A 27,923-nucleotide genomic window follows, 5' to 3' on the forward strand; every position below is an offset into this window, starting at 1 on the left:
AAGTGCAGTGCTAAATAAAGTGCTTGTAAAGTGCTATACATTGACTTAAGTAAAAATAGACCCAGTAATGAAGCTCTCTTCATTACAGCCATGGATAGCAAAGGGGAAAAGAGGAAAATAGCCGAGGAGAAATTCTACAATTCTTGGACCGAATTATTTGCATTCATTGCCAATGCGGAAAGATTACCTGAACGTTTGATCTGTAGCGAGAAGTTATCAAATAACAAAAAGAGTACTGTACTTTCTGAACTATAGCGCAACACCTTACTATAAGCCGCCCCTACAATTGTTTTTGGAATTAAAAAAACAAAAACAAAAACTGGAAACGTACATAAATAAGCCGCACCAGGCTATGAGCCGCATGGTTCAAAGCGTGGGGGAAAAGTAGTGGCTTATAGTCCGAAAAATATGGTCATGTGGAAAGACATTTCCAGGGAAAACATGCTACATTAACAGCCGTGTCAAGATTAAAGTTGCATCTTACATGCCCGATGTTGAGAAACTGTCCAGTGATGTCTGTAAACAGAAGTCACATTAAATACGTAGGACACAATCCTGCCATAGGCACATTTAGTAACAAAGTGGTTGTTTTTATAAATTGATTAGTGATCTTTGTCAGTGTATATGTAGAATGACACTTAGCAATATTATTGTGTTTAACATCCTCAGGTCCGAGGATGGCTGCGTTGGTAGCGTGTCGAAAGAGAAGAGGATGCTGCTATGTTTTACCCTTGCACTGACGTGCTTGGCATTTGCACAGTTTTTTTCGAGTTCCAAAAGGGAAAAAAAAATTACCCTTTCCATGTCGATCTTCATGATAAAAGTGACATCAAAAATCTGATTTCTTTATTGCATTTATTTAATTTTATCAATGCAACGAAACATAATACATTAATATTGTAACGGAAGGTAAACTTAAAGCACCATCGTACAACAGAGTAGTCACGTGGTGCATCATTCCTTCCAGGACACACTGCAGGAAATATAAACATTTAATCATGAATGCTAATTATTTATATACTTAGTCATTTTGATAATAGGCTAATATAAACACTTGAAGCCTGTTTTGCCTTCAGTATAAGCCTTATATAAGGCTTTTAATTTTTTTGCCGTTCCAGACAGATTAGTTTTTTTGCTCCAATATGGCTCTTTCAACATTTTGGGTTGCCGGCCATTGTGTTAGTCAATACTTTGACTATTAAAAAAAAGTAATGACTTTTATCTATTCCGATTTGATTTTTTAGTTTCATTGGCTAAAGTTGTTTTCTGCTTTTAAGTGTTTTAGCCTTTCTTTGAGTCAGCTTAAGAATGAACATTGCAATTTTATTATTTTTACTTTTGACATCAAATATTTTGAAAATGGCTCCAGTTAACAAGCTTTTCCTATCAGTTTTTGTTCTTATTTGTTACAAAACTTGTGTTGCAGGGGTAAAACACATAATGGTGTTTTTTTTTCAATTGTGTTCTGCAACTCTAATATGTTGGTGTTGACTGTAACAATGTAATAACTGTTGCCAGTTCATAGCTTCCTATAATTTTCCTCCATTCTCTGTTGCCTTGTGGAATATATATTGTTTAATGTCCCAGTTTATTTTCTAACCAGGTTAGCAGTTTGGCAGCATGAAGCTTTTCCTCCCGTTCACCATGCTGGAGGCTAACTCAGCCTGGCAGTTAGTATGAGACCATTGATTTAAACAGCTCAGCTGTAACTCGACACTCTCATTTTCACGGTTGCAATTGATTGTTTTCACCAGTGCTGAATGCTATCCAGTATATAAAACTGAATAATTGTGCACTGGAGACTATTATTCCTGTTTTCCTTGATGGATTAAAGATCTGGGAAGGTGGGGGAAGCATTTCAAAACCTAATGAAATTGTTTATTGAAATCCTGTGTTAGAGCAGCTGAACTGGCATGCAGTGATCCAGTGCTTCTAATGCAGGGAGGAAAAGGTCATGCTTTCTGTGTACATGTCCAGAATCTGCTGTTTGATGCTCCATTTGTTTTTATTGAGCTTTGTTGACATTAAATAAATGATCTAATTAATGAAAGGGTTTAATAATTTCATTAGTTTTTTTTGTCATATTATTAATACAATGGATATTGACAAGTACATGACATAAAAGAAAAGCCTGACTAACATGGTCAACAAGGCTCAAAACTGTTTTTTTTAATTTTTTTATTTTTTTGTTAGTGTCTTTTTTGTGCTCTGATCTCTGCATACAATTCCTCCTGTTCAGGATATCAACACACCGTTCATAAAGACGGATAACGTCCAGGGGTTTGCAGATGGAGACAACACAGACTTTGAGACGGTGTTTGTCCTCACAGACTTCAGCTCCCCTGACTACACCTACCTCTACAAACACGAGAACCGCATCATTGGGCCTCCTGTTGTGCTACACTGCGCTGCTAAGGAAGAGGTGAGTATTTTATCAACACCAGGTTTTATTTTATGCTGGATTTGGAAAATAAGCTGGGAGAATTTGTACTTGATTAGTTTAGGGATCCTACAGAGTCTGGAAAACTGGATTTTTTTCAACATTTTCCAGGGCTGAATAAGTTTTGAAAAAAGCAAAAACATTTTTGCATTTCTATACTTTAAATCCTGCTATCTTTGTTTCTTCCTCCTTTTTGTGCTTACTTTTTAAAATTTCTCATTTTTTGTCTTGCATTTCTTTGTATTCGTCCTCCTTTCCTTTACCCGATTCTTCATTTTTTACCTTCAGTCTTTGTTTTTGTCCCTGATGTCCTTTCCTTCCTTCCTTCTTTTTCCTTTCTTTCCCTGTCCTTCCCCTTATCTGTCATCTTATCCTCTCGTTTTCTTCATCCTTTCATGTATCTGATCTTTCCTTTCTTTTCCCTTTCATCTTTTTTTCATTTATTCATTTCTTTCCTTATCCATTCTTTCTCTATCACAAAGTGTCTGTTTTTCCAGGTTTCATAATTAAAGACTGACCGCTATTGAAATATCCACCATAAACTTATAGCAACATTTACTCTTCAGTAGTCAGAGCTTCAGAAAGTTGAGTGTGAAGCTTTTCTTTTTATTGTTTTTTCCTGATAAAGACTTTAGGGTCATCATATAACCATTTAATGTCAGAACCAGTGTTGTGTTCAAGACCACCTAACCCGAGACCAAGACAAGACCAAGACCAGAGTGTATCGAGACAAGACCAAAACTTTTAGGGTCCAAGACCAAGTCAAGACCAAGACCGAGGAAAGTCGAGACCGAGTCAAGACCAAGACCAGCAGCCCGCGCTACATGACACAATAAAATGTAAAATATGATCGAAATTGCTTCTCAGAATAATCTGAAAGATCCATATTCCCATAAAAACACCTAGATATTAAATACTTAATACATTTTACCAATATTAAATATTCCATTTTTGTGCTAAAATGTGTGATGGTCTTGTGCCATCCCTAAAAACATAACACCTTGGGAATTTGCCCATATTGCTCATATAAGAAACCACCACTGTCTGCACCATTAAACATAGCAATTGAGGCAATGCCCTGATGGTAAATAACGCTCAACTATGAACACTGACCAAGGAGCAACAAGCAAGAAGTAACCAAACAGAAGGCGCTCATCGTGACTGTTTTCACTCTCTATCCCAGTACATGAAGCCAGGTAGTCTGACACCATGGCAGACATTACAGCTGCCACTTTGAACAAAAACAATCAAAGAGCAATGTGCATGCTCTGCGTGCTCTTTCGTTCTTGTGTTTTAGTTATTTGTTAATTTAAATATCAACGTACATAATTAAATTAAATAATGATGCAGTGTACACAGAGCATTACAAGAACAAAGAACGGGTGTTCTGTCAGGTCAGATCGTCATACGCTTAGCACGAACTCACGGTGTTCTGTCAGATCAGCATACGTTGTCAGATAGTCGTACGCTTAGCTCAGACATGCATACGCTGTCATTACCATATGATTTTATTTAATCAGCAACATAGAATCATGATGTAGATCATCATACACTTGGCTATTAACAGTTGTATGGCATCCAGCTGCAGCCAGACCTGCTTTAAATACACTTTGAAACCATGACAGCGCATGTATATCTATCTAGTTATCATATTCTGTCATTAAAGTCATTAAATTGTTTAGAATATGTTATCATATTCTGTCATATTCTAAACAATTTAATGACTTATTTTCGTCATAACTTGTTGCATATGCTGAACTGACAACTCCACTGACGGTCGGACTTCTTAAGGCGCATGCGCTGGCATGGTACTCACTGCATGTATGCTAGGAACATAGAATCATGACGTAGATCTGTTATTAACAGTTGTATGGCATCCTGACTTAGCGGTTAAGTGAGTTTTACACGGGCGTGTGTTGTAGCTGACTCCAGCTGCAGCCAGACCTGCTTTAAATACACTTTGAAACCATGACAACATGGAAACTGACCTCGTTCCCGCGTTCGAATGGCAGGATAGTTGATATTTAGATAATAAAATAAAGGTAGCTAGACAACAACTATATCTATATAGTTATCATTGAAAACAGTTTAATGACTTATTTTCGTCATAACTTGCTGCATATGGTGAACTGACAACTCCTCTGACGGTCGGACTTCTTAATGCGCATGCGGAGGCATGGTACTCACTGCATGTATGCTATTAAACAACGGCTCTCAGTGAGTGACACTCCAGTCCTATCTAATAAATAAAGAGCCGTGGAGAAGAATCGACTGTTTCTGAATGTCACATCAGTATATTGCAGACTTTTGGACATAGCGTTGTCCCATATATGCGACAAGTCAGTCAACATCTCCGCACAATAACTCAGACAGTGAGTGACTTTTTTTCATCACAAATTCTTATGTGTCTCTGTACAGCTAGCTTTGCTAACATCACGTTAACGGAGCTTACCTTCTTTGAGCTACTTTTCTAAGTGACGAAAATAGTTAGACGTTGTCTCCACCGTCTGTGAAAGCTGCTGAGTTAGCTGTGGCCATCGGATTTCTTACTATTTATGCAGCGCTATTATATTACTGACGATTAGACAAACATTTTCTGCCGCTGAGAGAAAACCACTGTGCATGTTCTGGAGCGCCGCGCGCGAGTTAAAGGAGGGGAGGGGAAGGGGGGAGAAACACGTAGTTGCTTGGATTTTAATTGGTGCGTTTTGCATCCACTGAAAACAAAGATGTTAACAAATAAAGTGGACAGTATGCTGCACGTTTAGTAATATTTTCACAGTTGCGGTCTCGACTGGTCTTGAAATAAAATGCCGAGTCCTCAGCGCCCGAGACCGAGACAAGACCGAGACCAAATGCGGTCGAGTCCGAGACGAGACCGAGACCATCAGAAAATGGTCTTAAGACCGGACTCGAGACCAAGACCGATCTCGAGTACCACAACACTGGTCAGAACTGTTAACTCCTGCAGGAATGATTCATGTTCAATGTCTGACTTTTAGTCCTTTCTCCGCAGCCGCTCCATTTTTCATGCCGTCCTCTTTACTGCACTGCCATGCTGAACCTGTCACTGTGTTTAACTGGCTTCAGGAACAAGGAGGAAATGGTGAGAATAATTATGTGCATCAAAAAAGGTTTAGTTGCAGTTTATCATGTGTAGAAACCATAAACTTTGTCTGCTTCTGCCATCAAATCTCTGGCCACAGCAGGTAGAGGTGCACCGATTGCAGCTTTCTGGCTGATCACCAGTCTTTAAAAAAATTTGACCTGCTGTTATTATTTTATTTATTTTTTTGTCTGAAAAGTTACTAAGCGACAAAGTTGTTAAGTTCGCAACAATGGGGTGACTAGTGTGGGCCACCAGGCCACACGCAGACAGGAAGCAGGGAGAGGGAGGTAGAATGGACAGTGGCTGATTTTTAAGGCCTTTGTGGAGGCAGATAAGATCAGCTTCTCATGTCTAAGCCAATCACCGATCTCCCAAAATTGGGGCTGACTGGTCGGCCAGTTTATCGTTGCTCCCCGAAGTTCTAGTTCTGTGTATGTAGAGTATTAATCAGTTTGAATATTTCATTTCCTGATATTAATGTTCAAGGTTGCCTTGCAGAAAAGCTTGGTGAATTTGGTTCATCACATGGGTGGAACAATCCGGAAAGACTTCAGTGCCAAGGTCACTCATCTTGTTGCTTACTCCACTCATGGAGAGAAATACAGGGTCTGTACATTCCTATATATTTTATATCATCATGTTTGTGTCCGGCATGTATATGTGTGTATAATAATGTGTGTTCAGTTTGTTGTGGAAGACACAAAGTAGACATTTTTTGTGTGAATCCCATCAGGAATCGGACATTTCTGGGTTTAGTTTGCTGTAGTTAAAAATGTTTATGGAAATATGAAATGTTACTTGGAACTCGCCACCAAGATGGAAGAATGTGGAAAATGTTTAGCACTCTGTCCTTTACACATCCATATCTGAGAAAACAACCCCAAGAATTCTGAACTACAGATTTAGAATATTTATTGTTCTTTCTGTTCAGACTTGACAAATAGGAACTTTTTTTTAAAAATTACCCACAGCAGTGTAGTTGAGGCCTTAGCTTCCTCAAAAATATTTCAAGACTTGCCAGGACTTTAGAGTAATGGTCTTTAGGTCTGTTTTTTCCTTCAGTATATTTGACACTTTCTTGACATCACCAGACTTTTATTTTGATGGGTACTTCTTTATATGGTGCTGTTATTAGACATCAGTCATTACATAGTTATCAGTGCATCACATATAGTACTTAAGGTAGTTAGTGAAGTCCTCTGAAGACAAATGAACCATAATTTATCTCCAGAAATTGTTTTTATTCTTCTTATTGTTTTGCACCTGGAGGAGAAAGTTGTTGTGTTTATGCTGAATGAAACAGAACCAGAAGCTGTAATAATGAGCTACACCAGTAGCTTATGGGTTTTTTCTTCTCTTTCTGTCTCAGCTGGCGGTTTGTATGGGAACTCCCATTCTTTCTCCATCTTGGATACAGAAGGCATGGGAAAAAAGAGACCATGTGTGAGTAAAACATCATGCTTTATTACCACTAGCCTGGTAAAAACCAGCAACTTATCCTACACTATCTGCTTTGTCTGGGCTCTTGACTGTTGAGAAACAATTGCTTCCTGGAGCCGAGGACTGCGTGGAACTTTTAAATTTTACCCACTTACTAATGTTTGCTGGAGATGTAATGTGTCAGTTTGATGTTATGAAGCTTACCGGAAATGTCCTGCTCTGTAAACATCCATTCTCCATTGTGAAGAGGGAAGTGCTGATCTGAGCAAGGTGAGCAGTATTTGGATGAGTGACAATCATGGACTGAACATCTTTGTTCTCTTCCTCTGCTGCCATTGCTGAAATTACAGGCAGACTTCAATTCTAAAACAGGACAGAAAATCAACATCATCATTCACAGCTTCTCCTTCTGTTTGCTGATTGGTCTGGTCAAAAATCTACAGGAGACAATCAAAGTAAAGAGGAGAAAGCCTAGAATGTGCTGGAAGCGAGAATTTTTTTTCAAGCGGAGTTGCACAGGAAGGCAATGGCCAGGCTCTAAATAAACCTAAAAATCCTGAAAGCAGATGAAAAGACTACTGTATGAATATAACCACACCAGAGTAAACCGGTTTCTTTTGAGCTTAACACCACAATATAAAGTAGATATGCACCATTATGAACATTTGGGCCAAAAGAGGACATTAATAATGATGTAATGGCCACTAATTGATTTTTACTGATATTATATTTCCCTACTCTTTTGACACTTTGCAAAAAAAACAACCACACGATGCTGATTTCCCCAATTCTTCTCCGCTTCAGTTAAACACCCCACAATCCTTTGTATCACTGACACATGACCAAACAAATACCACGTGACTATCTCCCCCATCCAGAAACAATCAACAAAATGGTAATATATATAATTTCAATATTGAGTTTTATTTATCAGATGAACATCATTGTCGTAAAAAATTACTAATATCTGCCAGTACTGTCGTTAGTGCCCATATATTGCTTGCTAATATAAAACATCAGCATAGGATTGAAATAAACACAAAATAAAGATTTTGTGCAAACCCGCTTGTTTACACATGATCTGCGTATTGGCACATATGGAAGGTTCTGGATTGATGCAACATAGCATGTAAAACATGAAGTCTTTACTTTGCTGCCCCACAATTTCTTCAAATGCTGAAAATGTGTTTCACAGACATTCCTGAGCAACCTTGTTTCTCTCATTCTTTTTCATTAAGCCATTTTCATGCGAATGATGAGGAGTTCCGAACAGAGTTCAAAGTCCCTCCCTTCCAGAACTGCATCCTCAGTTTTTTGGGGTTTTCTGAGGAAGAGAAGGTCAACATGGAGGAGAGGACTTTTAAACATGGTTAGTGATTTAATTCATATGGAGCTATTTTTTTCTCCTGTAAATTTTACTTTCTTACATTTAGCAAAGTTGTACTTGAAATGTATTTATTTTATTTATTTATTTATTTTAATGGGTTACTCAAACAATATAGTATGTCACCGAAGATATTATTGTTTAAGTATTTTCTCAGATGAAGTACTGTGTGCTACTGGATAAAGTAAAAATCATCTCAGAACCATCTTCTGTTTTGGAAAATGTCTTAGGGAACGTTTTTTTTTTTTTTGCCACATGGTATCACAACATTATGGTTTACTCAGGAACTACAGAGTTGTGTGTTTCTGACAGTGAAGTCAGCTACACCTCAGCATGACCAGTTCTCCACAATTCACACGATATCTTCACCACAAAGTCTAAAGTATGATATTTTAGAAGCTGACTTTCATAATAACTAGAGCCAAGCAAATGGCAAAATAAGCTGTAAACATGTGAATGATGCAAACTACAAAACACAAAAAATAAAGAACAAATGCACCAGAAAAATGCTGCAAACACAGAAGAAAGAAGCAAAAAGGAAAATGACACAAAATGCTGCTGACTTGCTCCAGAAAACTGAAGTTCTCCAGATTACTAGGGGCAGTCAATATAAAAATTTCTCGATTTATTTTTACCCAGGGTTTTGCCCACTCATGGGCAAAACCCATGAGTGAAACGATCGCTGGGACTGACTAGTATATATTCCATTGAGGGAATGTAACTTTAACATATTAATTTCTCATATGTTAACATAAAGGCTCGTTTTGAAGTAGGCTATAAACTGCTACTTACAGGCATTGCTTCGAAGAACTCGACCTGGAATGCGGCGTTCATAACAGACGTGTGTTCATCTGCTCTACCGCTAGCAAACAACCGTACTGATTAAATAACATAAAAGTCAAGCAGTTCCCTAAAAGTCCAACAGATGGCAGCAATTTACAGGACACACTTCCTGCTAAAGAGTCCCCTGGTGGTTGAAGAAAAATCCACATATAAACCTGAAAATACAATAAATAAAAAAAAATCTGAATGCTCTCTGGTATTGTTCAGGGGACCGGACCAAATGTGGAGGCGGGCCGGATCCGGCCCGTGGGCCGTAGTTTGGGGACCCCTGCTTTAGAGGTTCGTCCTTCACTCTGATGGATGGATTTCTGTGGTGTGTGACAGGTGGCCAATATGCTGAGGTTGGAGATGACCAATGTACACACTTGGTGGTGGAGGAGAACTCTGTGAAGGATCTGCCAGTGTCTCCCTCCCAAAAACTCTTTGTGGTCAAACAGGAGGTGAGCTCTTAATGTTTCTGTGTATTACTTCAATGGAAAGTCTAATTTAGTAAAAATTTACTACTCAGTCTACTGCAGAGAATCTACAGTAATCAACGAATTGCGTATTTAGTTTGACTTTGAAACTCACTGCAATACAACATTTGCTGAAAACATCCATCTATCCATTACAGGGTTTCCCCCAAAAACTTGCTAAGCCCTGTTGTTGGGGCGTCGAGGCGGTCCACCATGTTTTTGTATTAAAAGATGTTAAGGAGACAGAAAATGTAAAAATATTACTGGGTAATTATATGTTATGGGCAAACATCGCCAGTGAAACACTATTTAAACCCACAACTAGTCTTAAAAACAACAAACCAAAAAATATAATTAAAATTTATATAAATTATTTTCACTTCTGTTTAATCCAAATTAAGTCAGTGGCTCCATAAGGAGCATTTAGATGTAAGATTTAAAGGAGCTGGCAAGTTTACTTTGTAAAACTTCAAAGAACAGTTTTCATAGACTGTTTTGTTACCATAGCAACAATCTGATGCTCTTTTTTTTTGTTCACAAATACAAATTAGTAAACTGCATTTTAAATGTATTGCTTTTTAGGTTGGCTAGTTAAAGTACTCCCCTTCTTCCAGAAGCTGTTAGAAGTGCTGATGTTTTTAGCAACAAGAGAGGCCCCTAAATCAAATTCTGCTCCAGGCCTCATACAGTCTTGGACTGGCCCTGTATGATGAGTTAAATCCGCTGCACTATGCAGAGATGCGCAACAAACGGGAGATTTAATTCAATACTGCTGATGTGGCTTTAGTAGCTCTTTCATTTCATGTCTTGAGTTTTTTATAAGGGTCACAGAAACTGTTCTGGTTGCCGCACGTATTAACTCTGGCTGACTACGTACACAACACATTTGATATGGTTTGATGCATTGTGTAACCGGAAAAATAATACTAAAAATAATACTAAAAATAATGATAAAATAATATAAAACCAGCGTGATGCGTCACTACGAGGAGAGCGTGAAAACTCTCACCAGGCGAGAAAACTTTCGTGCATGATGGTTAGTGCTAGTTCGTTAACTAATACACCGGCCAACCAGGAACTCATAGATAAACTTTACAGGGAAGACAGAGCCACACACTGGGCAGTGTGTTGAGATGTAAACGCCGCATATAATTGTTTGTTCCCTCAACGCACCTCTGAATTCACTACAAGTTATTCCTGTGGTTTACATAGAGCTGCGCAACTAGAACTAAAGCGGCGGGGTTTAAACTCTTACCTTGAGTTCTCCAAAGGATCATAATTCCTCACAGTAAGTTGATGTAAATATCCATACAGGTCAGCCTGTGTCCAGTTTGAGTGAAAGGAGGTGTGTGCGATTACGCTGAGGTAAAGTGAGGTAAAGCAGCGGCAGGTGTTCTGACTATTATAACCTATACTTTAGGAATAAAACTGCTCCACCAGTGAAATGCTCAGAGCAACAGAGACGCTTGAAATTCAGCTTAAAAAAAATAAATAAGAGATTAGGTTTTTTTTTTGTTTTTGTTGTATTATTTTCCTAAAAATAATTAAGACCTCCCCCCCTCTTAGCTTGGCGGGGGGGCTAGTAAAGCATGGTGGGCTGCCAGGCTTATAATACACTGGGGTAAACCCCGCATTATCTTACACACTTATCCTGTGGGGGCAAGAGGAGTGCTGGTGCCTATCTTCAGCGGTTAGTGGGTGAGAGGCAGGGTCACCTTGGACAGGTCGCCAGCCTATTTCAGCTCCTGAAAACAATTTGTTACATTTATACATGAGACTTTATCATTTTTGACTTTTCATCTCCACAATTATTAACAAAAATACATAAAGGGGAAAACCGACTGAGGGAGATGATACAAAACCAGGTTCTTTGTAGGGATGCACCAGTTCACTGTTTTCACTTCAGATACTGATATCTGAGGTTTAGTATTGGCCAATGTACTCTCATTCAGAAAACTAGAGCTGAATTGACTTTCTTTTTTTTAAACCCAAACATTAATGTACTGAATTACAAATTTATTTGATAATGCTGCACCAGTATAGTACACTTAAATACACCAAGAGATTCACAAGCTTGGTCAAACATGTAAAAATATGACTTTAATTTGTTTAGTAAGGGCAATTAGGAGTATAAACAGACAATGTCAAATACAGAAACTGAAACTAGGCTGGCTACCTCAGTCAAATATGTAAAAATAAACTGCAACAAACCTTTCAAGTGGTTCTTGAAGTGGTATTAGGAATTCTAAATATAATGTTAACTACATAAGCATGATGTTGTACAGAGCACAAAGCATAGAATTAGACTGAATAGATCTGCGCCTGGATTGGGCACATTGTCTCCAATTCCCATTATAAACATTTTTCAGTAACAGGACAGAGTCCAGATCTGTTCATGTCTAGTCCTCTGCCAAGTCCCTTAAGATTCTATCATATATTTAAAAAAAGCTTTATTAACTTCTTTTCTTCACTAAAACCTTATCAGGATCCTGTTGTTAAACCACAGTAGTGCAAACTGTTCATCCTTCCTGTTTGTAATCGGCTGAGGACTGTGGTCTGGTTGTTCATGTCTACATTGTTAATGGCCATTTCTGTGCTGAAGTGGTTCTGGGGAAGCATTCAGATGGACGCTCGAGCTGGAGAGTCCATGTACCTGTATGAAAAGGTGAGTATGTTTAACCTCTCACACACAGTAGAAAAGAACTTGTAGCCACAATAAAGTGCATGACCAGATGTAGACAAACCAGTTGCTGATCTGTACTGCTGTACTGCAGAACGACAGTCCCACGATGAAGAAAGCTGTGTCCCTGCTATCCCTCACCACTCCCACTTCCAATCGCAAGCGCCGGCGTCTCAGGGACACCCTTGCTCAGCTCACCAAGGAAACGGAGATCTCCCCCTTTCCACCACCACGTAAAAGGCCGTCAGCAGAGCACTCCCTGTCTATTGGCTCTCTGCTGGACATCTCCAACACCCCTGAAACCTGCAAGGCATTAGCAGGTGAGAACGACACCAATCTGCTCCTTTTCCTCACCCAGAGGAGAATATGAAATAACTCAGACAGCTCTACACATTTTTTCACTGTCATGAGAGAATCATACCTACCCGTCTTTATTCCAGAAGACAGATTAGAGGACAGTACTGTGACCAGGGCTAGGATAAGAAGAAGGAAAACCAGAGAAAGGAAGTCTAGGTCAGGCAGGGAAAGGAGGAGAAAAAGGTCCCACAGGAGTGCTGGTCAGCAAACCTCTGAAGATCAGCAGCAAGGAATGTGTGCAGGTTAGCTTCTGTTTTCAGGTTCGGTCTGTGATAAGCCAACATCCATGTGTGACAGCACGTTTAGAGATCACTATCCAGAAAACAAATGGAGTTTGTAGCAACAGTGCTACCAACTGCGCCACTGTGCAACCCCACTAAATATCCAACTTCCACAAAGTTCTTGACTGAACCTGTGTTTGTATTAAGTTCAGTTTATTTTCATAGCAATTGGGATCAAATATTGTCATCAGACACTTTACAAAAAGTCATGTAAGTTCAACCACACATTTATCAATTAATCCTGGTTATTAATCAGTACGACGAGCATGTGACAACAGCAGATAATCACTGTTGCTGTACAACAATCCTTCATACAAGCATGCATGTAGTGACAATGGAGAGGAAAACCTCCCCTTTAACAGGAAGAAACCTCCAGCAGAACCAGAACCTAGCTCAAGACAAGTGGCCATCTGCCATGGCCAACTGGAGGTTTGAGAAGACAGAGCAGAAAAACAAAAAGAAACAGATGAACTAATGTAGGATTACTTTGTATGTTAACGAATAGTAAAACGTTAAAGCAGGAGAGGAAGTACCGTTGATTGATGCAGCATTATCTCAGCCGATGTCCTTCTCCAGGAAGGAATCACAGCCAAACGGAATGCCAGACCAGATGTACCTTCCATGGAGAGAAAAATAACTGAGGGAAAACATAAAGTTAACATTTGAAGTAACAGCAAACAATGCAAACTGGAGAGTGGAAGAAGAAGAAAGCACCCTGAGCCTGTAGCAGCATAACTACGAAGATGATTCAGGATAACCTCAGCCCTTAGAATGAAGCAGGTATCATTGGGTCACCTTCTCAGTGACATTCAGTTTAAATCAGTTTTAGAAAAAGAAAAAAAAAAACTGATTAATGAAAACTGAACTTACAATACTCACTGATATAACTACATTTTTTAATAGAAATATCTTTTATATGTTCTCAGTGGAGAAATTATGAGTTATTGGTGGCAAAGTGGCAAACACATGAAAACATGCAGATTCATACAAAGTATGAAATGAGACAAATTAGGAATAAAAGGGGAAAATTAACAAGTTAAAAGAAAAATCCTAAACATTTATCAAAAATAGCAGGTTATCTTGTTGATCAGTATCAAATACATCATGATTTTACTGAGTATTATGTTAGAAGCTGAATGAGTCCTGAAACGGTCAACACCAAAGTGATTCTCCTGCATCTCCCTGGCTATATGAACACTCCATCATTCTTTTCATATTACAAGGTTTAAAGCGGAACCTGGAAGTTATGTTAATTAAAACGGGTTTACAAGACATCTGGAAGTCTGTCCTGTTAAAAAACCATTCTGTCTTCCTCCAGAGAGTTCAAAACCTTCCAAAAGTTCAACTCCGGTGGTTTCCAAGCAGTCAGCCAGGTGGCAGGTCTCCAAGGAGCTCTATCAGACCGAAAGCAACTATGTAGACATCTTAAACACCGTCCTGCAGGTGGGTGTTCTCTGTTAGCAGCTCCAACTCTTTTTCACACACTGGCTACCAGCTGGAGGGTGGGGGGATGGTACTCATCAGACAACCCAGTGAAGAAGAACACGACTGATCCTTTCTCCTCTGAATCCTTAAAAAAAAAACTGCTTATGTTTTTGTTCATGTTTTTGAGAAATAATTCAGCTTCATCCCTGATTATTTTGTACATGATGCAAAGTTTAGTTCTCCCTTCAAATATTATTGTATCCTGCAGTTATTTTTATTCAACCCACATAAATTATTTTTCAGATAATTAGTTAAATATTAATAACAGATTAAGATAACCAGAGGACAGTACTCTACTTGAGATTCCATGTTGGAAGGTTGCAGGTTCGATTCCAGCTTCCAGGAAGCTAGCACTTAATTCCAGGTTGCCTACCAAGAATGTTCAGTTTATTTATCATAATGAACTCCAACATCAGTTAAACTGAAAGATGTCAAAACAACCTCATGTTTCAATACATTAGTCTGAAAAGGCTTGCAAAGCTCAGAGCTCTGCTTTACTAAAGTAAATTTTTATATGTACTATTTATAATAAATGTATAATTTTAACAAGGGGTGATTTGTGCTTATGAAAAAATGCACCATTGAATGAACATTTCACCTCTAATCTTTAAGTCAAGTGTAGACAAAATCCCATAACAGAAGTTTTGCTTCTCACTCTGTGTGATTCTCCTGGCTGTTCATCAATCTTTTAAAAGCCTGATGACTGATTTATTTGTCTGGAAGGTCGCTAAATATAGTGAAAAAGTTGCTAATTTGTCAACAGTGGGGTGAACATTATAGATGCAGATGCGAGCTGGTGGGCAGATCTGTCAGTGAGTTTCTCCAGGTTGTCTTAAATGTTAAAATCAGTAGAATGATGTGAAACACAGAAGAAGGGGAGTTGGAGCTTTCTCCCAGCTGTAAACATGCTCTTCTCTCTGATAATCTCTGCAGCTTTTCAAGCATCCATTAGAAAAAGAGGGCCAGGTCGGTGGGCCCATCTTGGCCCAGGAGGAAATTAAGACCATCTTTGGCAGCATCCCAGAAATCTATGAGGTTCACACCAGAATAAAGGTAGTTTTTGATTGTCAACCAGATTTTCTGTCTCCTGGGTGATTGTGGAATTTCTGAATGTTTGATGAAATATTTGCTCTCCAGAATGACCTTGAGGAGCTCCTCACAGATTGGTCAGAAGGCAGAAGTGTTGGAGACATCATTCTCAAATACGTGAGTTTAGATTTTTAATAGTAAGATGATGTTTTTACCCAAATATTGACATATTTCTAGTGGTATTTGGTTGTTTATGACACAATAAATCTGTACTAGGAGGTTTTTTTTTAATTTATACTTGTTTATATTTTTTCTTTGCTCAGTCTAAAGAGTTGGTGAAGGCCTATCCCCCATTTGTAAACTTCTTTGAGATGAGCAAAGAAACCATTGTTCGATGTGAAAAACAGAAGGCCCGTTTCCATGCTTTCCTCAAGGTGAGTCTGTTCACTTGGTTTAGTCCTGTTGTGTTCAGGTCCACTAAATGAGAAAATGTTTCTGTTGCTTTGAGGACGTTTGTCTTTAAATGCTGTGTGCTTCTGGAGATGAGGGAGCACGTCCTGCTCTCAGTCTTCATATTCAGATCTGGGTTCCTTGGCTCTCTGCTGGTTTCCCTCTGTAATTGAAATAGTTCAGATAAAACAGGAGACTGACTGGCTGAATCACACAGAACACGGCAGAAGGCTGTTGCTGCACATCACAGTGCATTTCTTCATTTAAAGTTTTCAATTTCTTCATGAAGGTAACTTACTCTTGTAACAGTTATCCAAGATAATGATACCATTTCCTATTGTCCTGAAATTAACTTGATATTGTGGTGGCTGGATTAGGCATCAGGTTCAATCTTTTCTGTAAAAAGCTGACTTGATTCCTCTGCTTTCCTCATGTCTTCCTAATTGAAGGTTGATTTAAAAACTCATGTTGAACCAACAGATCAACCAGGCCAAGCCAGAGTGCGGCAGGCAGACACTTGCAGAGCTGCTCATCAGACCAGTGCAGAGACTGCCAAGTGTGGCCCTCCTCCTCAGTGGTAACACACACACTATAAATATTTCCCTCTGATCTCCATGCTTATCGTTTAATTTCTGGATTTGTCTCCTTCCACACCTGCCATCAGCCTGTTCTCTCTGCTGACTTTGTCTGTTCCTCTGAGCATGCTCTCTGTCGCTGTGATGTTCCGTCTCCTCCTGCACACCTGTCATCAAACTTTCCCTTTTCATCCTGATTGTAGACATAAAGAAACACACATCAGATGACAACCCAGACAAGATAACTCTGGAAAGAGCAATAGAGTCCCTAAAGGAAGTGATGACGTGAGTTGAAACGACTGACCTTTTACTTTTTTGTGTGCTAAACTTTTTTCAGCTGTTTCATCTGTTTTTGAAATAATTTAGACCAATAAGATTAGAAGTCATCTGCTGATGATTAGTAGATTACTTCTTGGAATTTAAGGTAATAATATATATCTTCCAGGAGCCTAGGAGTTGTTTTCTAGTATAAATTTTATTTCTGTGAAGTTTTGGTCAAATTCTATTTAATAAAACAAAAAGAAAATGATCTCATGAAAAGGATCAAATAAGACATTTGCCAATATCTAAGTTTGTTTTTTTCACTCTATCTGTTTCTCTGCAGATCAATGCTCCATGAGGTTGTGGTTATAAAACGCTGTAAAGAAGCATGATGTTATGACTGCAGGATGCAGTTGTAATGTCATGGTGTTTTCTAGATTTATTTTAATTTAATATTTTTATTTTCAACTAAACAAAAATTACTTGGTATACATTTTATAGCTATTATCAACTTCTATTAGGTTATTTTAATTTTGGAGAGAAAATATATAATTCCTGGTACCAAAAGTGGTACGAAAAGCGAAGAACATTTAGAAGACGAAGCAAGTTGGGATATTATACTCTGTAATTTCCAGAGGTGCAGATATAAAAAGTTACTTCTTTTCTTAAAGCTGTAGCTCAGTAATGTGTCTTCCTGACAGCCACATCCAATCTGTTCTGATTGGATTGTTAAACTGACCAATCAGCTGAGAGGAAGAAACATCTTGTCATAATTCATACTTGCAAGTTGAAACTCGCTTAGTTTTTTTTTTTTTGCTTCATATCTGTAAACAGACCTTTATTTGTAATTATGTTTTACAAATAAAAACTTTTTTCCAAGCTTAAATTATCAGTTTTAGAATCAGAATTAAATTGTCAGTTCTTTTCTGTTTAAAAGGTGTCACAATGTATCCACGACAACACATCCTGTTTACAGGAACAAAATGTACTGCAAATGTTTTATATTTTCAGTAAACATGCACAAAACAGAGTTCCCCTGCTTTTTTATTTCACATGGGTACATAACTGGATTCACACCTGCAGTCTGGTTTCCAAGCACAAAGTGCATGAGTGGAAGTTGTCCCACGAAGAGGGTTCAGAGTTAGACGTCTGGTTCCAGATGTCTTTACTGGATGGTAGCACCTTTGCAAAATGAAAAATTGGAATGCAAATCTGTTTAAAATAGAAAGTGATTGTTTTGTCTAGTTTTTGACTGGTGTTCTCTTTTTTACCTCTCTCAATTCTGCAGACACATCAATGAAGACAAGAGGAAGACTGAAGGCCAGAAACAAATCTTTGATGTTGTCTATGAAGTTGATGGATGTCCTGTAAGTTTGCAGATTGCTGCTGTTGGCATGTTTTCTATCATACAGTAATTTAGCCGTCAAGTTGTCTGTTAACCCTCCTGTTATGTTCGTTTCTGAGGTACAGCAATAATGTTCCTGGGTCAGTTTGACCCGTGGAGCCTTTAATTATGCAATAGTGTCAGAAACCAAAAAAATCCTCCAAAACATTTTGGCATCTGATTATTAATTCCAATACTAACCATTTCAATCAATATTTGTACAATGATGTTTTTTTTTATTTCTCACAAATGAAGGATCAATGACAACAATTTACTCATTTGGACATAAAAAATGTAATTTAATTTTTTTTATGTCCACTGAAAAACCCTACACACAAAAAACAATTATCTTTGAAAATGATCTTTCATTAAAAAATTTTTAATATTACAATTTTAATCTTTTTTCAAGGGATGATCTTTATAATTGAACTTGAGACATGTATACTGTTCTGTGTCAAATTGACCCTCTGATTAAAATCAAGACAAATGAGTCATGCAGAGAGTATTTGTTTCCCCCCACTTCTACTGAGTGTCCACTCAGTGTGGGTGGAGTTTGCCCAAAGGGAACAAAAAAGGTTCCCATCAAAAGTTGTATGAACACCTGCTTTTTTGCAGTTTCCTAGTGAAGTAAAGAGAATAGTGAGAAAGTGGGCTTGTGTGTGTGCACATATGCATGTATATGTGTGTATATGTGGTGAAATATGGTTCATAGTTGCAAGGAAACGTATAGAATTGGACATTTTTTGACCTTTTTTACCCTTCAACATGACTCCCGGGTCAAAATCCAACAGGTTGCAAATGTCTAAAATATACTATTTTCAATTTACATGTATAGTGTACCTATTAAGACAAATAGAAAAAGTTACACGTAGAAAAAATACTTCCAACTATTTAAAAACTATTTTTTAAACTATAAAACGGGTCAATTTGACTCGCAACGTAACAGGAGGGGTAAAGCATCTAGCAGTGGGCAGCAGTGAGCTGTATGTCACAGCTCACATAACTTGTTCCTGTTGTTGCCGTTCTGTTGTCAGGCCAACCTGCTGTCGTCCCATCGCAGCCTGGTGCATCGAGTGGAAACCATTGCTCTGGGAGACGAGCCATGTGACCGCGGCGAACACGTCACACTCTTTCTCTTTAATGACTGCCTGGAGGTGATAACTCATGAATCTGAACTTCATTATCATTATGTTGTCATATCTGACCAATGTTTTAGTCCTACTCATCTGTCTGTAAAGGGTTTTGAAGGATTTTTCCGGCTGTTTCTTTCAACATGACACAAAATTAATGAGCGGAAACAAAAAGTGATAGTTGTAGCATCAAACCAATTAGATGTTTTTATCATTGCAATGAACAAGATTTTTTTCTCAGTTTGTTTCAGTTGAATATATGCCAGGATGTTGCAAATCATTTTATCATTGGTGTCCCTGCTGACTAGCCTTAGCATTCATGGCAGACTCTGCTTTGGCGAACAAGCTGTACAGCAGCAGAAAGCAAGGGGGGGCAATGTGAGGGTCACCAGGGTGATTGGCAACGCTAAGTCCCTCCTCCTGGTTCTGATTTGTTTGTCTATTTGCTCAGATAACTGCAGTTGTATAACAGCTTGATAACAGCTGTTTGACCCTTAGTAGCCCATGTGTGTCCAGTCTGTCAGTGTGGTCACAGGAACTGTGTGTTAATTAACACAGGTCAGCAGAAAGGACAAGTCGAGTTGAGAGGCTGTGCTGATTCAGGAGTGAGAGACACCTCCTAATCAGCCAGAGCCCTGCATGTGTGTTCTGACGGGCTGTTTCACACAGCCTGCATGTAGACCGGCTGCTCTCATAGGGTGGTCTCACTTCTCCCCTCAATAATCAGCAACTGTTGATTTCATCTCAACCTGTAATGTGTTTTGATTTTTGTCCTCCCTGTCTTCGCTCTGGCCACGTAATTAATGTGACAGTAATGACTCGCGTCATTTACCTCCATGAAAGGGTCATTGATTTATTAAGTAAACCTCTGCAGCTTTTCACACACTCCTAGCTGCACCCACACACACAGGTTGGAACTTTGAAATTGGCTCTGTTTTTCTTTCTCTCGCATTGCTGTCTTATGTTTGTGGAACTGCGTGTCTGCAGATTGCCAGGAAGCGTCACAAAGTGATCAATACTTTTAAAAGTCCAGTGGGGCAGACCAGGCCTCCCCCTCCGCTGAAGCACATCGCTCTCATGCCGCTGTCGCAGATTCGCAGAGTGCTGGATCTGCACGACACTGAAGGTGACTCACATTAAGCATTAACCCCTCATGTGAACATGCATTGATCCAACTCTAAAGATACAATTAGTCTTTGGACTGCTAGGCCACTCCATTAGTTTCCATTGCGCATATAGTCAGGCTGTCATGCAACTATGTAAAATGGAGGTAGCCATCGAGATATATGTAAATAAATAAATATGTAAAAAATAACAGCTGTTTGACCCTTAGTAGCCCATGTGTGTCCAGTCTGTCAGTGCGGTCACAGGAACTGTGTGTTAATTAACACAGGTCAGCGGAAAGGACAAGACAAGTTGAGAGGCTGTGCTGATTCAGGAGTGAGAGACACCTCCTATACATATTTATATTTATATATACATATATATAGGGCTGAAACGATTCCTCGAATGATTCAAGTACCTCGATTACTAAAATTCCTCGAGGAAAATTTACCTGCCTCGAAGCTTCGTTAATTTATGTTTTATTAGTTAGCGCACCGTGTTCCGGCCGGGACTTCATTTGCGTTGCGCGGAGCTCTCACTTCCGCCTCTGAGTTGTTGACAAAAGCTAAGTCTCAGCGGCATAAAGTCCAATCTTCAAGATTGGCCCGTGGGGATTTTATTGATTGATGATAATGCCCGACTTTTTATCGTTTTTGGGGAACCAATAAGCATCCTTAAAATGACTGGGGGAATGCCTGGAGTACGGCAGCATTTCTCCTCCGGGGCTGCTGGTTGAAAGCGAACGGCGGGAAGAGCGCTGAGGTGAGCGGATAGCCTGAACAGGGCGGGCGGCTGAGTAGCTGATGCTTACCGTGTAAATGTAGCTTTACCGACGAACCGCACAATAAATTTCATATCCCGGTCTGAAGAAACGGGTGGCGGAGCGCATCGTACATGGCTGGTAGATGAGTTTCTGAGTGTGACCAGTGAAGGTGTCGTAAATGTCCCGTATTGCTTCCCCCCGTGTTCGTCCCCCGGTCTAACGGTTCGTCAGTCCGCTGGTCTATTTCCTCCCCTCCACCCCATGTTCGTTCATTCGCCCTCTCCTCCCACTCCAGGCGGCATTTCCCGTATTTTCAAACCCAAAGCGTGACAGGTTAGGTGGCAAGGTGAGTTTAATTAATCTATTAAACTCACTGAAGATGAATACATAAACTAAAAGCTGGATTGTCGACATTTTTATAAGCATATTTGTGAGCCTGCCTCTTTGTTATTAAATTCAATATAATTTCAAATTTTTCTATAACTTTTCTTCTGGTTAACTTAGAAAGTGAGCTATTATTGTTACAGGTTAGTTTTCTAAACTACAAAAAAGCAACTGTTAGGGATGCTCAAATATGAAAAATTGGACTGATATTGATATCTGATTGTAACACCGGTATTATGCCAGATTTACCAATATTTCATTTTATAATTTTTTTTTTTATCCGATTACTCGATTAATCGTAAGAATAATCGATAGATTACTCGATTACTAAAATATTCGTTTACAACAGCCCTACATATATATACAGGGGTGCCACACAAGGGGGAAAGTTATGACAATTCCAAGGGCCCCTGACCAACGGGGCCCTCTGCAATTTTTTTTTTGTTCTTAGAAATTTTAAAAAAACGGGGCCCTGTCAATTACAAAATTAATTATATAGTGTTTTCTAAAATTGTTTTTAGCAGTAAAAATTAAATGTTACCCCTCCCAGACCAAAAAATCTTTGCTCTGAACACCCATAGAATCGGCATGAAGTGGTTTGTTCTTGCTTGGAGTGCTTGACGGTGACGGTGTTGAACAGCAGTCAGTAGAAGACAAGAACGACTGTGGCTTTAGTCAGTAATAGTAGCTCAGGGAGCAGGTGGAGGAGATTGATTGTTTTCACAGATTATCTGTCTCATAACAAACTGGCACGACAAGGTGACAGCTTTAACAAATATGGAGAAAACATTTTTTTTATTAAAGTTATCTACTGCAGCTTGAATAATATGCAACTATGTAGCTTTTTGTTTTTTGAGAAGTCTGGATTGCTTCATGTATATTTTGCATGTTGCCTATGACTGTTGCTCGTGGACTGGATCTGCGTGAAGAGTTAATTGCGCTGCACTGCGCAGCGATGCACAACAAACGGAAGATTTAATTCAATGCTACTAATGTGGCTTTAGTAAGTCTTCCATTTCGTGTCTGAGTTTTTAATAAGAATCACAGAAACTGTTCTGGCTACTCAAGTTTGAGGGACGAGTTTTTTAGATCTCCCTGCGGCCGCACGCATTAACTCTGGCTGACTAAATAGACAAAGCATTTGATATGGTTTGGTGCACCGTTTAACCGTAAAAAAAAAAAATAATAATAATAATAAATATAAAGCCAGCGTGATGCGTGACTACGAGGCGAGCGCGAAAGCTCCTCACCGGGCTGAACCTGCATGGTAAGATTAGCGCTGGTTCGTTAACCACTAACACTCCGGCGAACCGGGACCATATACATAAACTTTACAGGGAAGACAGAGCCACACGCTGAGCAGCGTGATGTCAATGCCGTACATAATTCTGTCCACATTACAAAGATAAATCATTCTCACCACTCGCTTAATGCGCAAATGACTGCAAATAGACACGAGACTACAAGTTATTCCTGCGGTTCACATAGAGCTGCGCAACCAGAGCTAACGCGGTTCGTTCTAAACTCTTACCTTGATATAGAGTTCTCCGAAGAAAAATAACTACCTACGCTGGGTTGATGTAAATATATCCATACAGGGTCAGCCTGTGTCCAGTTCTGAAAGGAGGCGCGTGGGATCCGCTCTGAGGAAAACTTAATAAAGCAGCAGAGGCGCCAGGTGTGTGATTAAATAAATCTTCTCCGCGAGTGAAACGCTCAGAACGGAGACGCTTGTAATCCGGCTTAAATAAACAAAAAATAAACAAAAATTAAGTGATTTTTTTTTTTTTTTTTTTCAATTTTTTCTTTTTTTTCAATTATTAATTTTTCTAAAAATTAAAACAAGCGATGCTTAGCTTGGCCGGGGGCCTAGAAAAACATGGCTGTCTGCCAGGCTTATAATACACTGGGGGGAAACCCAAACAACTATCTTTTTCTTTTCAAAGTTTTTGGGAGTAGCTTATTTTCAGGTGTGCTCAATAGTCTGCAAATGATAGTACATCTTCAGATACCCAACGGTAATCTCAGTTCTTCATTTTCTTGTCTGGCACTTACAAACTGGGATCTTTGTTTTCACTTTAAATTAATCCTAACTCTATATATCTACCCAGTTTGAAGAGTTTCTTAGCATTTTAACACATCAATGCTTTTGCTCTTCTCCTCCCATTATATCATCAGTATGCATCCTGTTTACACTTTTGTCATATTCTTTTTTTTAACTGGTATATTTGTACTGTCCTTTTATTCCTTGTAATTCTAAACTCTGTCATGCGTCTGTATCAGTGTGAATGTTCCTTACTCCTGTTTGCCTCTCCTCCTCTTCCTCAGAATGTGTAAATGCATTTGCCCTGGTGGTCCGTCCCCCCACTGAACAGGAGAACTTGTTGTTCAGCTTCCAGCTGGTCGGAGAGGAAATGGTTAAACGTGACTGGCTGCGTACTCTGTGTCGTCATGTTGCCAACACCATCTGCAGAGCTGATGCGGTGAGATGTCACCCCCACGAAAGCACACTCTCACACACACGCACACAAATTAAAAGAAGGGAACAACTCAGACACAGAGACGAGAGCGGAGCTGTAATAACTCATCCTCGCCAACTTGTTTTTCCACACTTCAAAGTGAAAAAGTTTTCCTCACAATCAAATTGATGTCATGTTTTTTCTTTCACCCTAATGTCAAACTGGAGGAGAAAGTATTTTAGAGCCCATCTTGATAGTTGTGGATGAGGAAATGTTCAAGGTGAACTGCAGATTTCCACAGATTTAGCTCTAGTATTTCACTGCAAAGCAGTCTGCAGGTTCAGCTGCAGCTTGTTCAGACACAAGAAGGAGCAGAAGAACATTCTTGTGGCATTTAGTGTGTTGATTTTTGTTATACAGGGTGAACTGTCTGTAAACATTGACAGGCGATAATTATCAGGAAACTCTTTGGTTCCTTATATGTGTGAGATAAGATCATGAGTCTGAGAGCTGACAAAACAGCAACATTTTATTTTATTTTTTCCAGTTGCATCAATAGAAATACTCCATTCCTTAAACTGGATGTAGTCTTTTGAATACTGTTTGAATCGTCATAGAAACAACTCATTGAGGCCATCTGATATATGAATAAATGATTTTTGTGTAAATTATAATCCAGAGGACCGGACTGGCTATGTTTTTGTTGCCCTAATTGTTCAGTTTTGTTGTTTTCTTTCTGTCACTGAAACATGAAGCATTCTGACTCTGGTAAATGAAACCAAGCTGCTGGACTTAGGAGAGCAGGCAGCAGGGGGCGTTGTTGTCCTCCATTCGTTGTGTCACCCCACAGCTGCATTCCTAATTCTTTTTCACTGGGTCAGCGTGCAGTGTGAATACCAACAAGACAGAGCTTCTCTGGTTAAAAAGCTTCTGCAGAGACAAATTTCCCTCTGGATGAGAGCTCTGCCTTGCATCCTTTTGCTGCTCTGTCTCTTCCTGTTGGTTCTGCTGTAGCCATCTCCACTGATCACACTCTCCAGGTTCAGACTGATCAGATTGAGTTTAAAGTTGTGTTCATTTTTGTCTTGTAACCAGGAGGATCTGATTCAGTGCACAGAGCCAGACTCACTGCAGGTCACCACTAAGGATATGGACAGCACACTAAGCAAAGCTTCCAGAGCCATTAAGAAGACCTCTAAAAAGGTAACGGTTCATTCCTATGACTATAACTGGCAGCTTCTACTAAGTACACCACATACATAGGTCACAATAGGCCCATCCCTTTAATAATAAATAAAGTCCAGACATTCAGTTTGAATATCTGGAGATTTTATTGTCTTGATTTAGATATTTCACCTCTCATCTTCATGTGAGGTACATAAAAAAAAGTCTGTAATAACCGGTTTACTTGGGTCCAAAAATTGTCTGAGCATATGTGTTCAGAATGGCGTTGTATGTAGCTTTAACGCCATTCAGAATTTTATTTTATTTTTTACATATTTCCTAAAATTGTCACCATGTTGTGACAGTGTGTCATGAGAAGTGTCGAGGTGATTGACACCAAGACCCGCCTCACCACAGTGAAAAAAAACCCACTGACTGTCGCCTCACTAACTACATATAAACAATGAAATTAAGTAATAGCCCTTAAATTTACCAAGTCACTTCATTCTGCTGTAAGTGTTTAAACTTAGGGAGTGAACTCCTAAACTTTATTCCTACCCATCATCCCGTCTTATTTGGTTTGCAGTGGTTTTCCACCTCATCTCTGAACTAGGGCTGGGTGATATGAGGAAAATCTAATATCGCAATATATTTTTGCTATATCAAGATACCATGATATATATTGCAATAGTCTTAAATGAGCTTCAAATGTTATTTTAAATTATAGACTCCTTGCAGCATGATGTCACATGATGTGCATGTTGCTGCCCCCGTTTCCTTGCTAGACTGAAAGTAAGCTCATATATGAAATAAGAAGGATGCAGTGTTTTGGTATGAACTGTCTACACTAAGACTAGATAACAAGGTCAGAAAGTTTTAATTAAAAAAAAAAAATAGCAAGGGAGAGGGAAGTAGGTCAGTTATGCAGATGTGCTGTGAAATTAAGCTGTTTTTGTTCAGCTTAGAAATAAAAAGGTGACCTACACACAAACTGACAGAGCATCTGTAGAGCAGGTGTTTAAATTAGCTAATCAACAATGATTGTGTTAGCGTGGCTATTAGCGGCGGTGGCTAATCAACCACAGTGATCACTTATTAATAATCGCAAAATACACAAGTTTAAAAGCATAAAACTGTAAGGAACTGAATGTTCTGCTCTAATGTAGGATAATGTTTGAGTGTATTTGGTGCTGAATCCTGATACATAAAGTTGCGTTGTTGACAGTTGTTATGGCAACAAGCCTGCGTGTAGTGTAAAGCCTACAGAGAGCGAGGGAAAAAAAGAATGAGTGGTTTTGAGGTATTTTTTCCCATTGCATAGCATTAAATGAATCATAACTAGTCCATACAGGTTTCACTGTAATGGACTAGTTCTATCGTGGCAGCGCGGCTATGAATGGCATGTAAAAGAATAGTCTGATTAGCAGTGGTGGTACTTAAGCACAGTTATATGTTACTGTACTTAAGTACAATTTTCACTTATCTGTACTTAAGTAGATTTAATAATGTACTTATGAAAGTATCTGTACTTTCTACTTCACTACATTTCTACAAAACCGTCGCGTTACACATTACATTCAATTCGCATTGCGCTTTTTTTCCCTTTAGAATGTGAAGTTCAGGGACTTAACATGGCCCTGTAAAATCCAAGCAATAACGTGACTTACTAATTCCGTGTGTGTGTTGTCACCCATCGCCACCCCCTCTCACTTGCACACGGCGCTCCAAGACATTCGTAGTGGTTTCCTCTGAGTGGGAGAAGACGTCTGTCTAATTTTCAATAATACAATTCCGCTACATAAATCATAAGATATGGCGACATTTAAAATCAGCAGCGCTTCGTCCAAATTTTAGTGTCACTTGGAAAGGAAGCTTAAAAAGGTAAGCTATGTGGACCTGATGTTAGCAAAGCTAGCTGTACAGAGACACATATGTTGCATCTGCGATGAAAAAAAGTTGTCACTCATGCGCTGAATTACTGTGTGGAGGTGTATACATGTCGTATATATGGGACAACGCTGTGACCAAAGTCTGCAATATAGTGATGCGACATTCAGGAATGATTCGATTCTTCTGGATGGATCTTTACTAAATACTATAGGACTGAAGCCTCACTGAGAGTCTTTCTTTGTTCTTGTGATGCTCTGCATACACTGCAGTAGCTATTATTATTTTATTTAATTAAAAAATATATAGATTTATTTAATTGGCGAATAAACAAACAAGAGTGTTAGAACATGGAGCATGCTCATTGCTCTTTGATTGTTTTCCTCTCCTATCATAGTGGCAGACATTGCAGCAGGAGAGAGGGTGAGAACAGTCACAGCGCTAATTCTGCTTAGTTAATTCATGCTTGTTCCTTGGTCAGTGTTCATAGTTAAGCGTTGTTTACTGTTAACATAGCAATTAAGAGTTGCATTAATTGCTATGTTTAATAGTGCAGGCAGTTGTGGTATCTGACATGGGCAACCGCCCAAGGCGTTATCTTTTTAGGGATGGCAGGAGACCTCTGTGGATTGTGGCACAGAGATGGAAGCAAAGCATAATGAAGAGTTTGAATTGATGATACTGGTTAAATTTTTTCAGCCCTAAGTATTTAATATCTAGGTGTTTTATGGGAATGTGGATCTTTCAGATCAATTTGAGAGGCAATTGTGATAGATACACTTCATTTTATTGTGTCATGTAGTGTGGGGCGCTGGTCTTGGTCTTGACTTGGTCTCGGGTTAGGTGGTCTTGACTGCAA

The 27,923-nt window shown here is 39.1% G+C and overlaps 1 protein-coding gene across 3 annotated transcripts in view; it reads left to right on the top strand.

The window, feature by feature from the left end:
* Window positions 1–27,923, top strand: part of ect2 (epithelial cell transforming 2) — a 61,167-nt gene that overhangs the window by 13,127 nt on the left and 20,117 nt on the right. For 2 of the 3 annotated variants that reach the window (XM_088005104.1, XM_088005105.1), the window contains exons 4-22: window positions 2,240–2,422; window positions 5,457–5,546; window positions 6,048–6,155; window positions 6,919–6,992; window positions 8,228–8,358; window positions 9,541–9,656; window positions 12,274–12,336; window positions 12,446–12,671; window positions 14,308–14,432; window positions 15,408–15,527; window positions 15,612–15,680; window positions 15,827–15,937; window positions 16,434–16,530; window positions 16,732–16,813; window positions 18,078–18,156; window positions 19,208–19,327; window positions 20,291–20,429; window positions 23,883–24,037; window positions 25,109–25,216. In XM_088005104.1, coding sequence (XP_087861230.1) covers window positions 2,240–2,422; window positions 5,457–5,546; window positions 6,048–6,155; window positions 6,919–6,992; window positions 8,228–8,358; window positions 9,541–9,656; window positions 12,274–12,336; window positions 12,446–12,671; window positions 14,308–14,432; window positions 15,408–15,527; window positions 15,612–15,680; window positions 15,827–15,937; window positions 16,434–16,530; window positions 16,732–16,813; window positions 18,078–18,156; window positions 19,208–19,327; window positions 20,291–20,429; window positions 23,883–24,037; window positions 25,109–25,216 — 2,196 coding nt within the window. Of the gene's footprint in view, window positions 1–2,239; window positions 2,423–5,456; window positions 5,547–6,047; window positions 6,156–6,918; window positions 6,993–8,227; window positions 8,359–9,540; window positions 9,657–12,273; window positions 12,337–12,445; window positions 12,672–12,791; window positions 12,951–14,307; window positions 14,433–15,407; window positions 15,528–15,611; window positions 15,681–15,826; window positions 15,938–16,433; window positions 16,531–16,731; window positions 16,814–18,077; window positions 18,157–19,207; window positions 19,328–20,290; window positions 20,430–23,882; window positions 24,038–25,108; window positions 25,217–27,923 lie in introns of all 3 variants that reach the window. The other variant, XM_088005106.1, reaches the window with a different exon arrangement.

Source organism: Poecilia mexicana, unplaced genomic scaffold, assembly GCF_051168715.1.
Source record: "Poecilia mexicana isolate PSO_F unplaced genomic scaffold, ASM5116871v1 scaffold_4, whole genome shotgun sequence".
NCBI classification, from domain to species: domain Eukaryota; kingdom Metazoa; phylum Chordata; class Actinopteri; order Cyprinodontiformes; family Poeciliidae; genus Poecilia; species Poecilia mexicana.